The sequence below is a fragment of the Cylas formicarius genome, unplaced genomic scaffold (genome assembly GCF_029955315.1).
Source record: "Cylas formicarius isolate icCylForm1 unplaced genomic scaffold, icCylForm1.1 PGA_scaffold_4__25_contigs__length_36172078, whole genome shotgun sequence".
NCBI lineage: Eukaryota > Metazoa > Arthropoda > Insecta > Coleoptera > Brentidae > Cylas > Cylas formicarius.
This window is the reverse complement of record NW_026844334.1, coordinates 9,861,176-9,883,912: the sequence shown is the minus strand read 5'-3', so window position 1 is coordinate 9,883,912 and position 22,737 is coordinate 9,861,176. Positions and strand designations below refer to the sequence as shown.

At 32.9% G+C, this 22,737-nt stretch overlaps 2 protein-coding genes across 3 annotated transcripts; both read right to left on the bottom strand.

Annotated features, from left to right (window-relative positions):
* Positions 1–1,073: 1,073 nt before the first annotated feature.
* LOC132701024 (prion-like-(Q/N-rich) domain-bearing protein 25) lies at positions 1,074–10,928 on the bottom strand. 2 transcript variants are annotated; one of them, XM_060668652.1, is made up of 6 exons: positions 10,799–10,928; positions 10,092–10,337; positions 5,460–5,594; positions 2,402–2,668; positions 1,429–1,557; positions 1,074–1,187 (listed from the first exon to the last, which is right to left on the bottom strand). In XM_060668652.1, exons 1-6 carry the CDS (start codon positions 10,896–10,898, stop codon positions 1,111–1,113), a joined length of 954 nt encoding a protein of 317 aa, XP_060524635.1. In that variant the 5' UTR covers positions 10,899–10,928; the 3' UTR covers positions 1,074–1,110. The 2 variants fall into 2 exon arrangements, with proteins under 2 accessions (XP_060524635.1, XP_060524637.1); XM_060668654.1 differs by lacking the exons at positions 1,074–1,187; positions 1,429–1,557 and adding an exon at positions 1,572–2,324.
* Positions 10,929–12,575: 1,647 nt separating this feature from the next.
* On the bottom strand, positions 12,576–14,492 carry LOC132700877 (uncharacterized). The gene is made up of 4 exons (XM_060668454.1): positions 14,432–14,492; positions 13,149–13,490; positions 12,696–13,068; positions 12,576–12,627 (listed from the first exon to the last, which is right to left on the bottom strand). The coding sequence occupies exons 1-4, from the start codon at positions 14,490–14,492 to the stop codon at positions 12,576–12,578; spliced, it is 828 nt and encodes a 275-aa protein (XP_060524437.1).
* Positions 14,493–22,737: the final 8,245 nt, after the last annotated feature.

Sequence of the window (22,737 nt, the reverse complement as noted above, 5' to 3'; positions counted from 1 at the left end):
AAAGGAAACTTAACAACGTGCTTCCTTAAAATATTCGTAGAAGACTCTTTTTGGTGTTATAAATCCAGTCCAAAATTACAAAGCTAGTTAGCGTTACCTCCATTACCTCTTTCGATATAGTTTTCAAATTTTGATTTGTTTAAACTTAAAATTGGAGGCGGATACCCTGTTCAACATTATCCTATTTACTGAGAAAGAAAATAATCCGATCGGCATAAAAAACACACGCTTATATATACTTTATCCAACGTTCATTGTCGCTATAAAACGGTGGATGCGCCGGGCCAAAAACTATACGCCTCGGCTTTTTTAAATCCAACTTCTCAAAGCGTGCGTTCCAAAATTACTTCTGACAGGATTACCTGGCAACGTCAAATAAAATAGTTGTTGATAGTAGACGTCTCAAAAGATTCACTCAACAACATTCAACAAACTTATTTAACGTTAGTATTCGGTTTTAAGCGAAAACAACTTTATTTGACACTTATATATGTGACAGTTTGCAAATGAATTTTTGAATTTGTTATTTCCATGACAACTGTTGTCATCTAGTATTTTAATAGTTTTCATTATTAGTTCCTCTTTCCATTCTCTGTGTTAACAGTTAGGTTTTCTGCAAAAATCTCAATGTAAAAAAATTTGATAAACACAATTTTAGTCACGAATTTGATTTGGCTCGAGCAGAGCTTAGCAGAGAAGTTTATCAGAGTGCATACTATACTTTTTCTACGATCATAAATACAGCAGCACAAATACATTTACTGAGTCAAACTGCCCGTGACTAAAGTATTGGAAATATCTGAAGTGTCTAGCGACCGTGGGTAAAGCAGCTGACGCCTCAAAATGACATTTCCCGCTAGATGGATTTGTGCGTAATTACCGAGCAGATTTTTAAAAAGTCTTGTAGTTTAAGATAGCCAATGCAGGTATATTTCTTAAAAATCGTAAAGATAACTTTTGTTTTGTGTTACATTTTTATTGTAGGTGGCTCAAATTAAACAAAATCGTATCAACAAAATATATATGATATATTAAAAAAGTTTATCTGAATAACAACAAACACATTAAAATAAGGACAAAGTTAAAATCTACCTCGGATTTTTCTACAATTTAGGCATTAAAAATTACACAGCCCGCGATAAATAACATTGTATTAATTAAAACGGATCCTGATTTAGTGGAATCACCTGAAAAACGAAGTCTCAATTTATATTCATTTTAAAAAAACAAATGGACAAAAAACAAACACAACTGCAATAAAAGTGTCACAAACTTTTAAGCGCAGTAAATTCCAATCAACGGCCGGGGTACAATTATAGGCACTGCCAAGGCATTGGCCAGAAAATGAGAACCACCGATGAAAGTGCAAGCCGGATTGAAATTTAGCACCCAGATCATTTTATTCCGTTTTGAAAAACTCGAACTTACTTGAACAGTACCCGATATCATCAATGTAAGTGGTATGATCGGCACATTTGCACGTTTCCATTGCACATTCCAAGCGATTTTCTCCTTCTTCGTTACAATCGGAGTTATTCCTACACTTGTCGCCTAAATCTAGACAATACGACCTTTATGTTTAGATACAAAAAGAAAAGTAAACGTGGTTTACATTGCCAATTGCAAAACTAGTGTAGCATTCAAACGGCTAAAGTTCGCCCGACGATATACGGTTTTTACAACTTTTTATGGTTTGGAATGAGTTTAAGACCCGCTTGTTGTGAAGCGGAAGGGACCATTCTTTTCAGCACATGAACCACAAGCCATGGCCGTATTTAAGACCGACAAGAACTGTGCCGTGGTCATGTTCTATTTTAAGAGTAGGGAAATCTTCTTTGATTAAACGGTTATATTAATTCATACTTAAGGTAGCTGGATTCAAAGTTGAATCTGCACATTAAATAGGTTGATCTCCTATATTAGAAGCACTTTAGCAAGCTTAAACTGATTTCCAATTTAAAGGTTTAACATAATGACTGTAAAATATTTTCGTTATGTAGATAATTGATTTATAATGGATGCTTTCCCAGTTTGCTATTGGTTGATTTGTTTGGGTTGGTGAAATCGGAGTATGTCAGTTTTATGAAACGAAACAGTATTTTCTTAACCGTCTAAGCTTTGGAGTTATTTCTAATCCGTCTTGTGTTTGTAATTAATATTTATCAATTTATTTCTTACCATATACTAACATTATTCAATGAAGAATGTGGTCGTACGGTTCTGGATCGGCATTGCGATCCACGCCTGCATACAAATTTTCCAAAGGTGAATACCGGATTATATCGTAAAAACGGTATATCAGTGGGAGAACTCTACATGAAAACCTGTACAGGGTGTCCCACTTAATAATTGCTTCTTTAGCGAATGTTTTCATTATCTTATCTATATATCTATATCTTACGTTTATCCCTGACGCACTTATTAGACTTCCATTGGAATTGATAGGAATCCATACAGCCGCAGTGACCATCTTTGCAAATAGCCGCTCCGAGTTCCGCGCTGCATTGAATATCTTCGGAACATGGGTCGCTTATCTTCTTTCCGACAGGCAGACATTTATCTCCGGAGTCGCTTCTCAAATAGCCGTTCTTGCACCTGCAGTGTACCAAGCATTTGGAAAATTGGACCAGCGAGCAGTCGCCAGTCGCGTTACAATGTTCACCAAGACCTGTATAATGCAAAAGGCAAAGGTAAATTAAAAAATAATTCTTATACTTGCTTTGCATAGGTAGGTTAAAATATGGGACTCATCCAGTCAGTAAATTTCTTTGAAATGCATTTTTTTCTTTTATACAATAGCCACTTGAGATAAGAGAACACATACAAATGTAATATTTTTGGCAATAAATTATAGTTTCTAGTATACTAGTATTCTAGCCTAGGTGTTGTGAAGGAAAATTAAAAGATTTTTGGCACCTTCACCGCTTACATGCAATTTTTTTTATTTCATTTCTTAATTAATTTTAAGTTCTTTGTTTGGGATTTCTACTTATTAAAACACAAAATACAAACAATAACAATCTAAAATTAGGTCTATTGTGTTTTAAAATTTGAAGAAAATAATTTAATAATAAAACGGCGTTATTGTGAATATATTACAAATATATATTCCAAAAGGTGAAGGTGAATATTTGGTAAATCTTTATATAAGAGAACCGTAGTTTAATATGTGATACATAAAAAAAAACTGTACGAAAACGAACATTCAAGGGGAAGGCGGTATAAATTATGAGTTGTACAAATAAAAAAAAATTTTTAATTATCAACGGACTTATTATTAAATATATATTATTAAATATATTCCAAAGAAAAAATTTTCTCTTCCATAAATAAAGCTCTCCTATGGAACATTCTTTTCATCTCGAGTCCAATTTGTTCCGGAATAAATAGCGTATTAAAGACACGGGACAGTGTGACCTGTCAACTGTCATGTTGTTTTAAGTTAATTTAGACCCGTTATTAATAAGGGCCGTTATGTAACGCTAATATAGGAACAGATTCTTCCGACGTCGGTCCTTTTCACGGGTTAAACTTCGTTATAATGGGGGTTTGTCGCTGGTAGAGACTCTATTAGTAACTGTCATTTTGGTATGCCTTAGAAATTGTGACCATGGCCCTTCGCTAAAATTTTTCATATGCGGAGGGACAGGTTGAGCCCTTAATCGTAAAAATTAATAGATTTTGAGTGTCTCAAAAGATAAAATAATATAATGTTCTATTTACTAAGTGTCTCGAAAAACAAGCTCATTGCCGTTCTTTTTACTGTAAATATTTTGGTGCTCAGCTTTTAATTGTACTTATATAATTTATAATTAAAACTATTATTACATTACTTATCATTACAAATGACGTTGGAAAATCTCAACAAATAGACCACGTTTTTTTAATATATTATGAAAAAATTAAATTTTCAATACCTCGCATCAAGGCATGTCCTTTGAAATTTTTCATTTTTTTAAAATAAAATAACATATCTCCAGCAGAACTACGGCGTATGTTTTTGAACAGATGGTAGATTCTAGAAATACAAAATTTTTTATTTGTATTAAACACACTGTATATGGTAGAAATAAATAACTTTTTTTTAAAGCTCGCATCTTTACTTACGAATATATATATATATATATATATATATATATATATATATATATATATATATATATATATATATATATATATATATATATATATATATATATATATATATATATATATATATATATATATATATATATATATGTTTTTGTTTATAATAAGCTATTGCTTTTAAATACATTACCATAAAGAGTAATTTTGGTGATTGGTAGATAAAGGGGCCTATTAAAGAACGTGCGACGCAATTTATTTAAAAGCTAATAACGTTATTAATCCCTCTTTTAATAGGTCAATAAAAAAGAAACCGGATCGTATAATCCCCATCAGGAGTCCATTTTTTTTACTCTGGGAGTGCTAAGAAATAAACATCTAATACGTAAACATATGGTCAAAGCGAAATGTGGTGTGAAAGTTGATTTTTTTTTTACGCCTGTTTCTTTTGACAGGCACGATTTCTAGGTTTGTATTTCTATAATAATTATTAATTAGATCGTCAACTTTCCGTCTTTTTGTTTATTTAATTTAATGATTTGTGGAAATAGTTGTCGATAAAAATCAATTTTACCTAAAATGTTCAGAAATTTACAAGAGATCTAAAATGACAGGATGTCAAAGCTTGATTTTTCTATTTTCTGAATAATTTTCTAAAAAATGCCGATTATTTTTCAGATAGTCATTTCCAACAATTATTGAATTCATTTTTTTTAATGCGGGATCACACAAAATGTATGAGCCTCTAAAAGTAAGAAAAAGGAGATAAATTAAGAATAAATTTCAATTTCTCATTCCAAAAAAACCACAGGTGTCAATTTTTGTGCAGAAATCGGCATTATTTCGAAAACTCTTGGAAACGTTTGTAGTAATTTTTCGCCTTACAAATATTTCAGAACTGGCTATGTGAAATATGGGAGACTAACACGCCGTCTATCTATCACACATCGAGGAAAAAAAATGACCTTTGGAGACTAGGCTGCCAAATAAAATAAAGTTTCCGTTGGAAAACTTTGAGAATTAAGTAAAAAAAATCCATTAAATTAACAGTAACGCTGGGCCTTGTGGAAAAATTAAAAAGGGATTGTTTAAACAATAGCGAAGCGCTTACGCGCGAGACAGTTACTCTCTTTCGCTCGCGCATCCTCACACGCCGATGAAGATATCCACGGCTTAATAAGCCCGTCCTCAGTCAATGTCACGAATTAATCCCGCGGATCAGTGACAGAAGGCCTTGATTCCGATTCATTTAAAACGTCATTAAAGGAAAGGAAAATCCTCCCGCATATCCCACAAATCACGTTGGCATAACAAACGACGCCTTGTCAACGTTGACGTATTCTTAACTGGTGTTTATCTGGAAATATACGTACCGACATTTTTGTAACAGACACCGTCATATTCGTGCATCTGCTGCTGACAAACGCATTCGTTATTTTGACATTCCGAACGGGGGTCGGTGGATCGGCATTGGACACTGTCTTCGCAGCTCTCGTTTAGTTTGGACGCTGCGAAAATAAAACACTTCATGCGTTAAAGCAGTGTTGTCAGATGACGTAGAAATCGTAAAAATCAATGACCAAGAATTACGTTAATGCATGAATAGTATCTGTGTCATGTAATGATGAAGCCACATTGATACCGACTACTTCAAGTATTCCTTCATGGCGAAATCAAAAACAAACGAACACCAGAACAAATGAAACTAGCTTGACTAGAAAATCTAAGAACGTAGTTCGGCAAGACATCTCCAACTAGGCTCTAAGCATGAATAAAATGATAACCGTGCTTGTATAAAGAACATCCGAAACTGATAGGCGACCAGAGAAAAAAAATCACTTTTTCTTATTTAATAATAATAATAATTTATTTCCCAAACATATATAAACAATACATTTAAAGTTGTCAGTATGAGTTTTCGAAGTAAACATACAAAGAGTTTACGCACTGTAGTTTTATAGTTAAAATTGTTTTGTTTTTTTAAATTTAATCGGCGTGCAGCTGCTTTTGAGAGTGATTGGTATTTTGTTATACAATTTAATACCAACCAAGTTAATGGACGATTGAGTTTTGTTTTTTATGTCTGGTATCATTTGAAAATCGGATCCTTTTTTTTATTTTCATCCACATACATTATGAACTGATAGATGAAAATTGAAGGATGTGTTAGTATTTTTTTTTTTTTAATTACAGTTATCCTAACTTTGCGCGCAACTCATAGTTCGAACAATCTTTTTTTGAATTTTAAAGATTCTATCTGCCTCTGCGCTATATGATATCACGTTAATGAAGTTACTAAAACAAAGCGTTAAAGCTGCCTCAAAAGTTGTACAGTTGAATAAGTTTTCGAATGTGAAATGTAACTTTGTTTAATTTCCCGACCAGCAAATCTATATGCACGTGCCAGTTAAGTCTACTATTGGTGAAGTTTACCTTAATTAATACAAAAATTCTCGAATTAAACTATTTCTTATATTAAAACAAATATTTGAAATTGTTTCAATTCATATCCATCCGACGTAAATATATGTTATTTTTCCCATTCCCCACAGTGGTTAACAAAGCTAACTTCTTTAAGTAAGTTACCATGTATTAATTAGTTTTTGACTATTCTTTATTAAAATAAAGTAAATAATTGAAAAAAGCTCGTCCGAAAATTCGAATTCGAAAATTTATAATAATAATAATATAGTTAAATAAGAACAAACGTTGTTCAGATTTTCACCTAAATATATTTAAATGACAGCTGTTTCGGCAACACCGTGCCTTTATCAAAGGCATTGCGGAAACAGCTGTCATTTAAATATATTTATGTGAAAATCTGAACAACGTTTGTTCTTATTTAACTATTTTAAATGGATTTTCATCAAGTAAAAGACACTTCAGTACAATAATAATATACTTTATTCGAGTAATTTCGACAAAGAAAATTACAAGATGTATCTGATTGCTGATTTCTACACGTATCCTTACAAAAACAAAAACACAAATCACAAATTTCCCATATGGTTTCAACTAAAGTTTCATATTCGTCAAGTACCTACCTATATATAAAAAAAGGACCTAAACCTACTCTGTAACAAAACTAACTAAACTTAAGAGGCCAGTACTTTATTTTTTTGAAAGTAACCAGGTTTTTAGTTTATTAGGAAAACAATTTATTCTCGCATTGTGAAGGGAAGCCGTAACTAAATGATATTTCAAATCTTAGATTAGGGTTGTTCACGTCCCACATTAGAACAAAGGAACTTAAAGTTCGGAATTAAATAAAAAAATCAAGTTGGCTATGAACGTCTAACTATTATATATTTTGGAAGAACACTTACTAACCTACAAATTTCGCCGACTCTGTTTTTTTTTGTTATAAATTCTGTTATCGCAGCAGCGCTGATAAAAATATGCTGCCGCGAAAGTGCATTTTTAAACCGGCATTAGATAGCAAGTGTATTTAGTTTCGTTCAAGCATTTATCTTTTAAATGGATCAAATAGCATCAGCTATGTACTCGTTATTTTATTATATTTATAGGCACAGGTTTATTTACTATAACCCAAATTTATTTTTTATTAAATTTTAAGCAAAAATATATATATTTTTTTAAACATGTAGACAGAAACTTTACTGTCACACGCTATCGCAAAAAGATTTTTATACCAGAGTATAGCTAGGCTATCCGTGTCTCATACTTTACCATATTTGCCTACGCCAATTTGTGCCGTAATTTTTTTTTATTTTTTTCGGAAACGAAACTTAAACGAAAAATATGAAATAAATTTAAATTTAAATAAAATGAAGTCTTTTGGGTGTAAAAATTTTGAAGAACAATGTGCATTTTTGAAAGATCACTTGAATTTTTTTTTAAATTGTCCTGATTCTAATGTACGTACGTTCTCTCAGTCAAAAATTGCTCATTTTACTTCTCGATTAAAAGAAAAATGAAGAAAAACAAAGAGTGGCTTGAGACGATGCTTAAATTTCCTATATTTAACAATAACAACTTACCGAATCGAGAGCGTGGGACACCTGAGTTATCATTTGAGCAAAGCTGTGAAATAAGTAAGGGCCAAAAAACCGAGCAACTTACAAGGAGTTGGTCGGTTTTGGAGTAGGGGTATGCCACCAAAATGGGCTTAGAGGCTTCTGGATTCCACGCGTCTTCTAAATTGGAATTGATTGAAAATATTGTACAGTCATCTAAATGTGCATCAGAATACCAAAAAGCACACACTCAATTTACAAGATACCATGCTAATAAACTAATGTCTGGAGAGGAAGCACTTTCGAGAATGGTAGAAGTTAAATTGACTCGATAACAATACAACGTAATAAGAACAAAAGATCCAGCAAGATTCCCAATGAGGATGTTTTTAATCTTATGCTAATAAGTTCTGATTCTTACATAACGAGCTTTATAAAACTACCAACAAAAAATTTAATGTATTCCCGCAAGAAGTTTTAAGCTTAATAACTTGACCTGATTGATTTTCTGACATTTCTATTACCGTAACTGATGACAAATACTCAGAGACCCCAATTTTTTATTTGTTGACTTTGTGTTGATAATTAGAATTTATTTATTTATCTGTATTTTGAATTTTTTTAATGTTTATATTTTATTAAAATTAAATATAAACATTTAAAAAATGGTTTTTAAAACTGGACTTTAGCATTTATTTTTACCTTTTGTAAAATTACTATTAAAGTTGAAAAGGACTTCTTGTTTTTTTAATTGGAAAATAAAATTATAAATTAATAGGCTGGCCCTGTAAAAGGGCTCACCTTGTATAATACAAATGTATTATTTCTGGTCATACTTACTTATATACTAGATTTTCATTCATTTTAAAATACATAAAGAAACATTTAAGCACTTAACTTACTTAGCACTTAGCGTTGGGTACGCTTTCATTTAATTCCCCACATCAGGTGGCCTTGCCTCAGTGTGCGTCTGCCCTAAAAGTTATTTTTTCTGAGAGGTATTCAGGGTATTTTGTTTTAATGGTTTTCGAATAGAGATAACAGCAGTGGACCAAGCGCCGCGTCTTCATATTGATCCAACCCGCATCCTTCAACTTATGGCCGACGGATCTTCCAAGACGGATGCCGTAAATGAACCTCAGGCGGCATTTTTAAATTTTCTCAATTCGTTGAGAAGAGTTAGCTGGCAAGCAAGGCATCGCATAACGTATTTTTAAGATTTCCGATTAGAAAATGCCTTGAGCTATACAAACCTTTTAGACGACTAATAGCCCTTTGAGTACAAGCTGAGACATGTTTTCAAAGCGAAGTTTTGTGTACAAAAATAACCCCAAATTTTTGAAGAGAGCTGCTTGTCGCCAGCATATGATTGTATTTTACAGTACTCGACGAAATCTAAGAATTTTGTTGCGAAAATAATAAACAAAACAGGATCTAAAATCGAGGGTTTAGAATTTAGATTTCCATGTATATTAAAAACTTACTAGTCTATATAATTTTTTTTAATATTCGAAGAATCGCCCTGTAAAGTATCGATTTTATAAATGAATTGATTCACCAAACATTTTATTCAGTTTAAGTGGCTTTGCCTTAACGGATAGTCCAATAATAACGCACGCATATGGATGAGGAAAAGATTAAAATTAAGGCGCCATTCAAAGGCACGTAAATGTTAAAAAATGTTTTTTGATCGTTACAGGTACTCAGTCAGTTGTGTCGAGCGGGTTCGAAAGACCGAGATTAAATTGCCCTTTAATAATTCTATTCTATTTTATCATCAAGGAAACAATACCGAGCGATACGATGCACTCCACCTACATCATAAATATGTAGATGATTTTAATACAATAAGCTTCTTTTTGTGTTAAAGCGCATTGAAATTAATCTGTCAAGTACGACGTTAAGATTACAATAATGCAGTCTGCCGTCGAGACGTAATAAACAATTGCCGAGTGTTTAAAAAAAAATCGTAGGAAAAATTGTAGCATAACAGGTGTAGACATAAATTTTGCAAAATTCACGTTTTACCTGTTAAGCATCTCCTTCCGTCCTCGGGTGCGACTCTTCCGGTCGAACATGCGCATCCGCCTCTTTGACACTCGGAATACCCGATATTGCATTCGCCATCGTCCGTGCATTTCTCGCCGATTTTATTCACGACGGTCGCTATTTTGTCAGCGCAAAACTTTGTGCCTAAACATTCGCAAAACTTATTTTTACAAGTGGCGTTTTGCAAGTGACTACACTCGACGTCATTCTCGCATGGAGTTAGAGCTAAAAAAACAAAAAATATGTTATCTACAAACGATGGATTCGAGCTTCTATAAGCAAGGAGAAACTTGGATGAATTTTGAACGAGAAAAATCATAATAAGTGATATTTAGCTAATTATAGGTTCATAATATGGCCCTCGCCCGACAGTTCAAAAAGTAACCATAGCATCAGTTTGAATTTTCGTTTGGAATGGGTCGTTATTTATCGTATATAAATTAAAAGTATTCCTAAATCCTTCGCTTAAAAAACAAAACATAAAATGGCCTTCGATTTTAAACTTTGGTCTATATTTATTATAAAATAGCAAAACAATTTCGTCCATTCGTTCACTAATTTCGATTATGAATTGTTACACGAGATCAGTTCAAAGCTTAAGAAATGGAAATGCCTGTGTAAACGGGTGTTGGTTCGACAGTCCCGATTATTTACGTTTTATTTAATATGTAGTTAATTTTTATTACCCAAGTTATGTTCTTGTGCGGAACCGAGCAAACTGTTTTGTGCTCCAGATTTTGCAAACGCAACCACCAAGAGCGAAAACGCTAAATTCGTTTTGAACATCGTGCGCTGTTGCTGAAGATAACTAACAAACTGAACTGCTAAAAGGCAATTACAAAAATAAGAGCAGGACGAGCAAAACTAATGGTCGCTTTTTTCTACGAAACAAAAACTGACGTACTTTATTTTCCTTTTTTTTTGTCGGTGTATACGATCTTTCTGACAGACGCACGTTCCACAGAGATGTACTAAATTAAATATCGCTTTTTTATCGCAAACCGTGTAGGGTTAATCGACTCTATGAAAACAAAATCACTTATCTTTAATTGAATACGTCTAAATAATTCTTATCACGCTCATAAAGTAACCAAAGTACGAAATTTATGTGCCTCCACCTTCGTCCGAGTGTGATAAATTTTCTAAACCAAATAACTTTTAAAGTCGGTTCGTTAATAAAAACCCTCTTAAAAGGAAACACTTACGATACGCCAAAGTGTTATTTGATTTGATGCCTAAAACGGCCTGACAAAATCTTTTTTCTATTACAAAAACATATTATTTAGTATGGTCTGCTCATAGATTTAAGAGAGTGACCAATTGCTTTTCAATGGGATTATCCAAGGGTGGTCATTAACATAAAATGCAGAAGATTATTACCTAAAGTTTCGGAATTTAAATTCAGGTTAAATTGTGGTCCGTAATAGAAAATAATTTTATACCTACCTGTGTTTAATATTCTTTGGTTTGGTATACTACTTAGTTTAAGTTTATTAGTAATCATTCCTATTTCCTGTGTAATACAGCGTGTGTTGAATCGTGTGCGAAGTATGCAAAATATGTGCGAGTCTAGTGTATCTCAGGAGATGCTCTCGACCAAATATAGAAAACACAATTCTATTGAGACTAAGGAAGTTATAAACAATGTTTATTTGACTCTCATTGAACGTGGTGCCAGCAAGCAAGCATCTTTAGAAGAAACGGCCACATTGACGAAAATTCCAACATCAACTGTATGGAAAATTGTGAATAATTCCATTTCAGCGAGGGAAAAAAGATATTTTAATTAGGAGGCTTGAAAAAGATGAAACGGGTGATAAATGTGGCAGGACTACCTGGAAGTGTATTTTCAACACATGGGTTTTAGATTTTAAAAAATTGACAAAAGGCAAGTTTTAATGGAATCTTTTAGAATTCGGAAATGGCGACTGGAATATCTAGAAAAAAATTAGGATTTACAGAGAGCAACAAAGGCCAATTATTTACTTGGATGAAACCTGGTTCGACACTTATGATACCCTAGAAAAGGATCGGCTTGACTCAACTGATAAGTGTAAAACAAACGCGTCATCAAAAAGAGGTAAACGAATAACTATTTTGCGAAAAATATTAAAGATTCTTCTCTGGATTACCATGAAGACACCACCGCTGATTTATTTGAAAGTTGGTTTAAAGACAAACTAGTTCCAAACATTTCTCTTAATAGCCTCATTGTAATGGACAATGCAAGTTATCACAGTAGACAGTTGACTAAAACTCCTTCCACATGTGACACAAAAGCAACAATCCGAAACTAAATGTATAATAACGACATTTATTTTCACGAAGATTATACCAAAAAGCAATTAATTGAGGTTCTACAAAGCTTGAACCTACAAAAGGAATACGTCTGTCCGATTCCCAATCACAATCGATCTCTGTCCCTCCACAGGTCCTCGTCCAGTCATCTCCATTGTATTTACACTATAGATGCCCTCTCTCCAGCTCTTTCTCGGTCTTCCCCTCTTCCTTCTTCCTGTAGGTGTCCAGGTGAGTATTTGTTTAGGCAGTCGCTGTTCTTCCATTCTTTGGACGTGACCGTACCACTTTAACTGTTTTGTGACTATGCTTTTAATGATCGTATTGTATATTAAGTGTTTGTTTCGTCTCGTGATTTTTTGGTCCCACAAGAAGGTGTTCAGCATAGTAATCGCCTTTCTTCCTTGATTATTGCGTTCTTTAATGGCGTAGTCTAACGTCCCACTGCTGGATATGTACATTCCCAGGTATTTGTAGGTTTCGCAGCTTTTGATAGCCTGAGCATCCTCTAAGAGGAGGTCGCATTGTGCTCCACCGATACACATATACTTTGTCTTTGGTAAGTTTACTTCCAACCCCCATTTCTTGTATTCTTCGATCAGTTTTCGCATCATGTATTCTACATCATCGTAGTCTTGCGCCATTATGACTTGGTCATCTGCGAAGTTTAGGGTATATATGTTTGCATTCTTAAGGGGAATGCCCATATTTCTGCATTTTTGCTTCCACATCCTTAACGCCTGTTCAAGATATATCTGGGGGATACAGAACACCCTTGTTTCAGTCCCTTGTTGGATATTTTTTGGCCGACCTTGACTTTAATGTGGCAGTTTCTATATAATTCTTTCACTGATCTTATTATGTTGACGCTTAGGTTTGTCTTGTCTAATGCCTCCCAAAGTTTTGTTAGCGGTATGGTATCGTATGCCTTCTTCAGATCCACGAACAGGAGATGTATCTCCTTATTGAAGGCTGACATTTTCTCGATAAGCTGGGTGACGCAAAACAGATGGTCAACGACGGATCCTCCCGCGCGAAAGCCCGCTTGTTCTTCTGCTTCACTGTTTGTGTATTCGCGTTCTATTTTGGCATTTAATATTTTACCATAAATCCGACCGATTGAGCTCGTAACTGCGATAGCTCGATAGTTGTCGCAGTTTTCCTTGTTGCCCTTTTTGTGGATAGGGGTAAGGAAGGATAATTTCCATTCTTCTGGGATATCTCCGCCGTTAATACAATTTTGAAAGAGCTTTGCTAGATGTTCATACAGTTTGTGTGTTCCATGTTTGATTAATTCTGCGAGAACATTACCTGGCCCTGGTAATTTTTTATTTTTTATGTTTGTGCAAATATCTTCTACCTCATTAATGCTGATTCTGGTCGGTGAAGCCGAAACCTGTATTATGCTAGGGCTGTCGTCTTCAAGGAACTGTTCTCGGTCCTCTGTTAAAAGCTTTACTATCTCTCTCTTTGTGTTTTGGCGTTGAGATTTCAGAAGCTTCCAGCTTTCACTACTTTTTGTTCCTCCCAGGTAGGTATTTATTTGGTTGCATTTTTTTCCCACGATTCGTTTTTTTTCTTTGTTATTTTTCTTCTTACTTGGGTTTGTGCTTCTTGGAAGACTATCTTATGGTAGTGTTGGTACTTTTGTCTTTTATCTTCAATATCTTGTTTAATTTCCTCAGAATAATCGTATATCCATATTGCAAATAAAATAGAACAAATAATAATTAGAAAAGGCCATGATAGCGATGGTGATACTGATATATTATATGAATAATTTTGAGTAATTTAACTAGGTAATAAAAATAATTTGTAATTTTATTTTAGGTTTAAACATAAATACATACATAAATAAATAAATATTGTTTAGTATCTTTCCTAACAAAACCCCAAATTATTAAACTCTAAGCAGAGTACGGACGGACCTGTTTGGCCATATTTTATTCTTACAGCTTACCCGGGTCTTTCCTTAATTCGTATCAGTTAGTCACTTTCTTATATCTATGAACAGACTTTACCTAATATTTGGTCGCCTGAGATCCCATGCTGCAGTGCACTTAATCTTCCATCTTCCTTCATATCATATCCTTATAAATATGGAAATTGCCAAAGAAAGTATATATATATATATATATATATATATATATATATATATATATATATATATATATATATATATATATATATATATATATATATATATATATATATATATATATATATATATATATATATATATATATATATATATATATATATATATATGTAATAATAATTTTCTTTTATTTATTTATTTACAACCACAGAGCGGGCAAATAAATATTTTATTTTTATTTAAGAAATTTCGTTGAATCTTTTCCATATTTCGAATGCAGATATTGTTGCACCACTACTATAGAAGAGTTTGACCGCAACATTATGAGAAGCATAGTATAGCATAGTGATGATTAAACCTAATATTTTACGACAATTGTTATTACAATTAATAATTTGACGCGAAATTTAAGATGGCCACCAGTTCTGAACGACGATAGCTTTAAATCGCTTCAAATTCTCGATGCGTCTGAATCTCTGCAAACCCGAACAGAGTTCGATGAGCTTAATTAAATTTCCGCGAAAGGTTCGCCGAATGGCACATTCATGAATAGCATCTAAATTTGACATCCGCGCATTATTTTCAAGCCGCGTGTTCCATGTCAACATAAAATAAAAACAGCGCTGAAAGACGTGACCAAAATGCTAATATTAGTGACTAACACTCTTCTGTTTTGCACGGGATAGGTTAAGTCGATAAACCTACCTTACCTTAACAACTAAGTAAGAGATTTTTAAGTGCTTCAATAATTGAAATCTCACCATCTGAGGCTTTCTTTAGACGACGCTCTCTAATTTGATATAATTTTTTACAATATTTTTCTAATACTTTCGTCTTCCTTTTCTGAAACTGGCATTCAAGAATCGTTTATAAAAGTCCACAGAGACAGTATTTCAATAATTTAAAGCAATGACACAGAAACAGAGCGGTACCTCCAGCGGATATCTCTAATTATATTAAGGCATCTTTTTTGTGTCAAACCTGTACTTAAAGTAGGTGGTATATATCAGCCCCTTTGCGATGACTCTAGCATTCCCTTTGCAGCATTCTTTTAATTATATCTCGTTTATATAATATATAAATTTTGCACTAACTAAAAAAGTATTGTCATCCAGTGTGTATTTAACTATAATCATGGACCGTATTTTGAGAAAAAACGTATCTGTTGTTGATAACAAGGCAATTGATGCTGCATTTCTATTTAAATGTATTTATAGTGAGTCTTGTTCCATTTACATTATAATAGAGCTTCATATATATTCTCGAATAAGTAAGTATGCGTGTTCCATCTTCTATATTACATCCGAAAGATCTGCTTAAATCGACGGTACTAATCCGGACGTCAACGGTAAGTATTAAGCATATAAATATATGTGCATATAGACCGACCAATTTTGCTTAATCGAGAAAAAGAATTAGATTAGAAAATCTTTCACTCAATTTTCAAGATCAAAATGACAATGCGAAATTAAAGTATAACTAAAAAGAGCTACTTATTGAAAACTGAAATAATAGCATGCAAAAAACGAACCTGACCTGAACTTGAATTTTGTAGAACAATTACCATGGAATTTCAGGCATTTCTTACAAATTCAAGACTTCAAGAACATACTCCGGGCGGCATTGATTTCAAAATTCAAAGACGTATTTCCACAATACACTTCTATTTTTGGTTAACTATTTTGGCAGTGCTGTGATTTACGCGGGGTGCACGCACACTTAAGAGGAGTGCGTATTTCTATTTCCAGATGTCTTAACTCATCTCCCGAAAACACGGCATTGTTTGTTTTTCTTCGCCCGACCGATTAGCCACGCAATGATAGGTAGATGAGACTGTTTGAAGATGTTTGGGGATTTTTCTACGTAGAGTCAAATACTGTAATATATCAGATAGGACAAACAATGCGCCTGCTTAGTTGCACATTAGCGTTTTCTTCAGTTTTGGGTTTGAGTGTGGTCTGATAGAGATAAGTGATTTATCGCAGTCAAGTGCGACACCATATGATGCTAAAATAATATACGCCTTAATTAATTGAGATAATTTACGGGGGCTTCATAAATCGTTTTTATCACTATGGTGAGCGTAAGTTTACAGTAGTTTTTAGGTTAAACGCTTGTTTGTTTCAGGAAGTGAAACATTCGAGACGTCGGATATTCTAAACGTAGGCTGCATGTACAGACAAAAGATATCTGATCTGATATCACTAGGTTGCTATTCTGATTATGCCTTATTTGAAATTTTTCTGTGAATCTATATAAATATATGAATAATTATATAACTAAGGAATGTATAAAACTGTAAATATCTTATTATTATTATTATTATTATATATTTTATTCGCTGTTCAACTATAGAGTTGAAGAGTAGAAGTTTAACTTCATAAATATTGTAAAAAAAATGTTGCCGTTGCAGATAAAAATTTCTGTCCGGAATTGATGATTTTTCTTAAGAATGCGCAAAAACTATCATCACACTTCCCTACTTCAGAAAGATAAATCCAGCCTTCAGCTCTTCAGAATGCCTGTCTCAGATACTCTTATGGTCTTCGTAAGTTTTGATCATATTTCCGCGAACCTTAAGGAATCAACATTAAATCGCAACTTTTAATTTTAACTAAAAAAATTATCACCCTGCAAAGACCAACATATTTACTTGAGAAACTTACTCTAGCTATACTGCTAACTGCTTTAGCTATAACGCTATCAAAACCTACAATAAACTTAATTGATTAATTACTTTTAATCGAGAACTTCTAAACATCTAAATAAATTGTGTTCTCTTTCTATTTAGAATTTTTCTTTGTTTTGTAAATCCGTTACAAAAGCTTTGTTTTTCATATTGCTTATAAGGTTTTCTATTCGTTGTAATATGGGTATATCTAATCTAAACTAACTTATAACATTTGTATATTAACGAATAAAGACTATTTGTTATTATGATCATTGTTATTAAAATAATGGTATATTTATCAATAATAAGTGATTACACTTGAAGAAAAATAAAAAATAATTTAATGTGTTTAAATTTAGTCTAAAGCCCATGTATTTCTGTAAGTATTACAACATGTCTACCACCAAATTGCAAGAAATTTGGCAAATAAAATTAAAAGCTATTTTTTCCCGTACTTGTTTGTAAATAGGCGCAAAGCGTTTGTTTTCATAAACTTATAGGTTTAACCTCTATAAACAATGTAAATAAATAATAATAAATAATAATTTTATGAGATATCGCACAGGAAAAAATCTAAGTGAAGCAAATGTTCAAGAAGCAACTGTAGAACCTCTTATAAACAGAACCCTCATTCCTTCATCGTAGGTAATTGCAAATGAAAGTTTCGCCTTTCCTTATAAAACGTGTCAATGGAAAAGTTATTTTAAAAAAAGTAGCAATTGCAAATTATAACAAAGAAAATTAAAAACTTTTATAGAGCAAGTCAATAAAAAAATTGTTTAAAAAAAAAACGTGTCTTGTCCACCATGAAAAAATTTACAGTTAAAAATACATGCATTTTTATCTGCTAAAAATCCATGCGTAAACAGGTGTAGAAATAGCATTGTGTCTACCGGAATGAAAATCTTAAAAAATATAAAATTAATACGTAAGTCCTTGCTGACTTGATTAATAAAACTTTTATGCTCGCCGAATCAAAATTTCAAAATACTTTTTATATAAATTTGCGTAATACGAATGCAATAGGATCATTCGGTCTTAACAATTGCAAATAACAAACAAACAAGTAAGTTTGGACAAGAAACACCAATTTCCAGCAAAAAGAGCAACAATAGTTATTAAACATACTAAGCCAATTATATAAAATTACAACTAACCAAAATTAACCCTGCCTAAGTTCTAATTTTAATACCAGATCACAGACCACACACAAACGTATTGTTTAAACTTTCCATGTTTAATAATGCGCTACGCGTTACTACTAATTTATTTCGCCCAGTGTGAGACACATAGTTCAACAATATACAAATGTTTATTACATAAATTTAAATTTTAAATAAATTGTCTGGGATGAAATCCACGGCAAATTGCTTGAAATTTTATTTTATTTAATTGCGGAAGATCTTTAAAACTGCTTTCCAAATAATTAATACGGAAGATGTTTTTAATTTTCGTCTGTTTGTAGCAACTTCAAAGGTTACGTCATAAGTTCAACAACCAAGTTTTATGGCACAATTCGGAGCGGTAGAGAAATTGTAACTGTTATTGTTCGAGAATGAAAAATAAACGGGCGGTTTCCAATTTGCGTTCATTTAGCTTATTTTAAAGCGTTCGCTATACTCATTATTAGCACTCGGATGCTATAAAACGATCACGCTTTAAACGTTTTGCAACAGTATTTAAAAATATGAGGCAGTACTGGGAAGAAAAACAATTTTGCATTAAAACATATCTAATTTATTCAAATCTGTTATTTATAAAAAATTTCTTATCGTGCTTGTTGTAGATACAACAGTAGTTTTGTCGTGTATGGCATATTTTTTGGTTACTTAGGTTTTTGACTCTCCTCTATCAATCTAAAATATTTTCAGTGTCGCAGTGTTGCCGATTGTATCGAAAATTAGCAACAACTGTGATTTTTTATGTAGTATACACTGTAGATTGTTCTATTTTCCGCTCATTTTATAATTAAAAGGGTGTGGAAAAAATAACTTTTCGACGGTTTTGTGCAAATTATGATTTTCTAAACGCCCTCATCATCTAAAAAACCGTTATATATAGGTATAAGGAAATGTCCCATTTAAAAAATCAAAGTTGTTACTACTAATAATACTAGAATTAAAGAGTTAGAAGCCTAGGTAACCAAATTTTCAGCAAAGTGCCGTTCTCTTAAAACATCTAATATTCTAACGAACCAAATTTGATTACAACGTGTTCCCAAAATTTGTTTTTTAAGCCACTATTTTGATAAAAATTTGATATTTTCATTGTGTATGCGTGTGTCCTTCTCGGTGGGTTCTTTCGAATGCCTGAATATGAATCTGCATAATTATCTATTGTTCGAAATCGCTTCAGATGATGTACGTAAGGCACTTTTAATGAATATAAATTGCTTATTTCACATTCCACTTTTCTACTTATTTGTTTATTTTAATTTTTGTTTTAAAGTGGATAGATAATTAGAGAAGAATAAAAACAGACCAACTCGCAGGTGCAGAAAGTTTAGTCTTTTTTGATGTCTAATTTATGTGACAAGTAAAATCGTTTAGTGGAAGAAATAAAACCTAAGAGGAGAGTTCGAAAATAGTAACGCTAATTACGAGTATCGTGTGAAAGTCAATGACGTCGTGGAGTAGTTTCAAATGGTCGAAAAGGCGAGGAAGAAATTAAAAAAAAAATAGTCAGTGGCCACGTCTATCGCTGCTGAATTTTCACTCGAGAACGAGTATTTTTAGATGTTTGCATTTCAGCCCGCAGTGGTAATTTCTGCATGCAGGTTGCATAAATCGCAGACCTATTTACATCGTGCCCCACATGTCTGGACCTTATACCCGTACCAATAAGACCACGTAAAGTCGGTTGTAAATTGCGGTATTATGTTGCGAGGAGACGCCAAAGAGTTCTTTTTTAAGGGTCGGAGCCTCGTCCTTTTGACGTAATAAATGGCATTTGTTAATGAGAAACGCCGATTATTAATTAGTTTTGGTTGGGGGGCATGCAAATGCATGTAGGTGCGTGCAAGCCTGAAATATTTTAATTGACAATGACCGGCAAGAAATTGTTCGACATCTTTAACATGTGTTTCTGACTGATCGTATTCGCTTATACTAAACGCAAAAAGAGAAAAATGATTTTGAAACGTGATTCTGAGAGAGCCAAAGGTAGATATAGAGATTATAAAGGTTTTTAATCATTGGTAGGTAGTTCACCATCTCTTTGATTACATCCACATATTTAGGTACACTCTTTCTTCTTTTAACGTTTTGGTTCCTGAGCAGTAACGAATCAGTTAATTGCATTTGATTTGAAAGAATTTTTTTTAAACCAAAACGCTTTCACCCAGTAAGAGTTGTAAAGTGGTTTTTGTTATAAGAAGTTGCGATTTCACATGATGGTAGACTAACCGCAATTTAATTGCACTAAAATTAAAAGTCACTCTTTGGGAAAAAAAATTATAAGGAATTTTTTCAATCAAACAGAGCTTAGTCAATTACGTGAATACGTTCCATGGGGGTGGGGGTGATTTTTATCAATGCAAATAGCACTTGCTTTTCATAAGTATGAAACTAGGTAGATTTATTTGTGACACTTGAAATTATTTCTATTAATGCAGTTTAAAAATTAGTCGACAGTAACATATACAACGCTGAGGTTTTGGATCTTTTGAAACATACAGATCCAAAATGCATTTTTTTCTGGGACTTTAATTTTATAATGACCAATTTTATAAATGTAAATGTAAAGTAAGAGTTTTTCCTTTATAATTAATAAGGAAATCTATGTTCCCAATACCAAATCTTAACTTTACTGTAAAACCAGTTTTTTAAACAAAATGCAAAAATATCTCAAAGCACATTTGAATTCTAAAGGTATTTTTTCTTCCTGCCCTAGATCGACTGAACTATAAAATAACATAAAGGATATATATTACATTAAAACTGGACTAAAATGACAAAACCAACCGGGGTCGACGAAGTTTCACCACTTAGTATATAACACATATTATAAGCAGTTGCTTTCCTGACTTATGAAAAATATCAATAGGAAAACCACTGGCAAAAATAAGTAATCCTAACGATCTGAATGATCTACGAACAGTCAGTATTCTACACGCAATTTCAAAAATATTTGAGAAAGTTTTGTGACAAAAATATGGTCAGATTTTTCAAAAGCATTTGACACCATTAATCATAGTTTGTTCATAAGTAAGTTAAAGTTTTAGAGTTTCTCATCAGCATTGTGATCATATATATCAAACAGGTTTCAAAGAATATTCTCTAATAATATATATTCCGATCAGGAGTCCCACAAGGCTCCATTTTAGGACCAATGCTCTTTCTAGTTTATACTGCTGACATTTTGAACTCCGTTCTGTGCAGTCGGGTACAGGCATTTGCCGATAACACTCAGTTCTATTGTAGTTTTGATGCCGATGACTATGTTGAGGTGCAGAATAATATATATCGCCATTTAGGTATTATAAGTGACGTTTCTAGTGGCCACAACGTCAAATTAAACCCTACGAAATCATGCGCCATGATTTTCGAAAGTAAAAACTTAACATTAATGTTAATGACACTAAATTAAAATTTGTAACTAGTGCAAAGAATCTGGGGTTGAATTGGATACTCAGCTTCGGTTCAAGCAACATTAAAATCTACTGCTCGGTAAAGTTGCTGTATAATAACAGACACATACTATGCAAAAGTTTGAGAAGTAACTTATGTGAGTCACTTGTCTTGTCTAACTGTAATTATTGTGACTTTGCCTACGGTTTTTACTTGGATTATGATAGTCGAACCCGAATACGAAGAGTTCAAAACTCATGTCTCCGTTTTGTCTATGGGATGCGAAAATTTTATCTTATTTCTCTTTTTTATAACAATATAAACTAGCTGAAATTGGATGATCGTAGAGATCTACATTTTAGTTGTTTTTTTTTACTAAAATTATTAACGAATCCCTTGCCTCCACCTATATTAGTGAGCGAATAATATTTCGTTATAACGTAGACATAATTTTAATATCGGACCGAAATGTGTTGTCGTTCTTTTTCTTATAACGCAGTGTGTTGTTACAATTCAATACCCAAACACTATCTCAATGTTAAAACTTTCAAATGCACATATAAAAAAATATGCTAACAATAACATTTTCATATTGTTAAACTGTTTATGGTTTATAGAGGATTTTTTTATGTAGGTACTGAGCCTAAAAGGCCTATTTTTTTATTGTTATGAATTGCTCGAATGCTTTTAAGTTAGACTGCGCCGGAGTTGTGATATAGTATATTATGTAACAACTGCGGTAGACGGTATTTTGGCTCACGAATTTATTTGACACGAGCGGAGCACAGTGAAACGAGTGTTTAATAAACGAGTGACTTAAAAAATTTTACCGAACCTGTTGCATACTATAGTTTTTCTATGACCGTTAGTTTTTGGGTAAAACGATTACCCTTACTGACATGACCGTCAGAATTGGGGGTGGGAAATATATCCGAAAACATCCGATTGCTCCCAATCCCGTGCGGTAAAATCCCGGAAATGTCCGAAGAA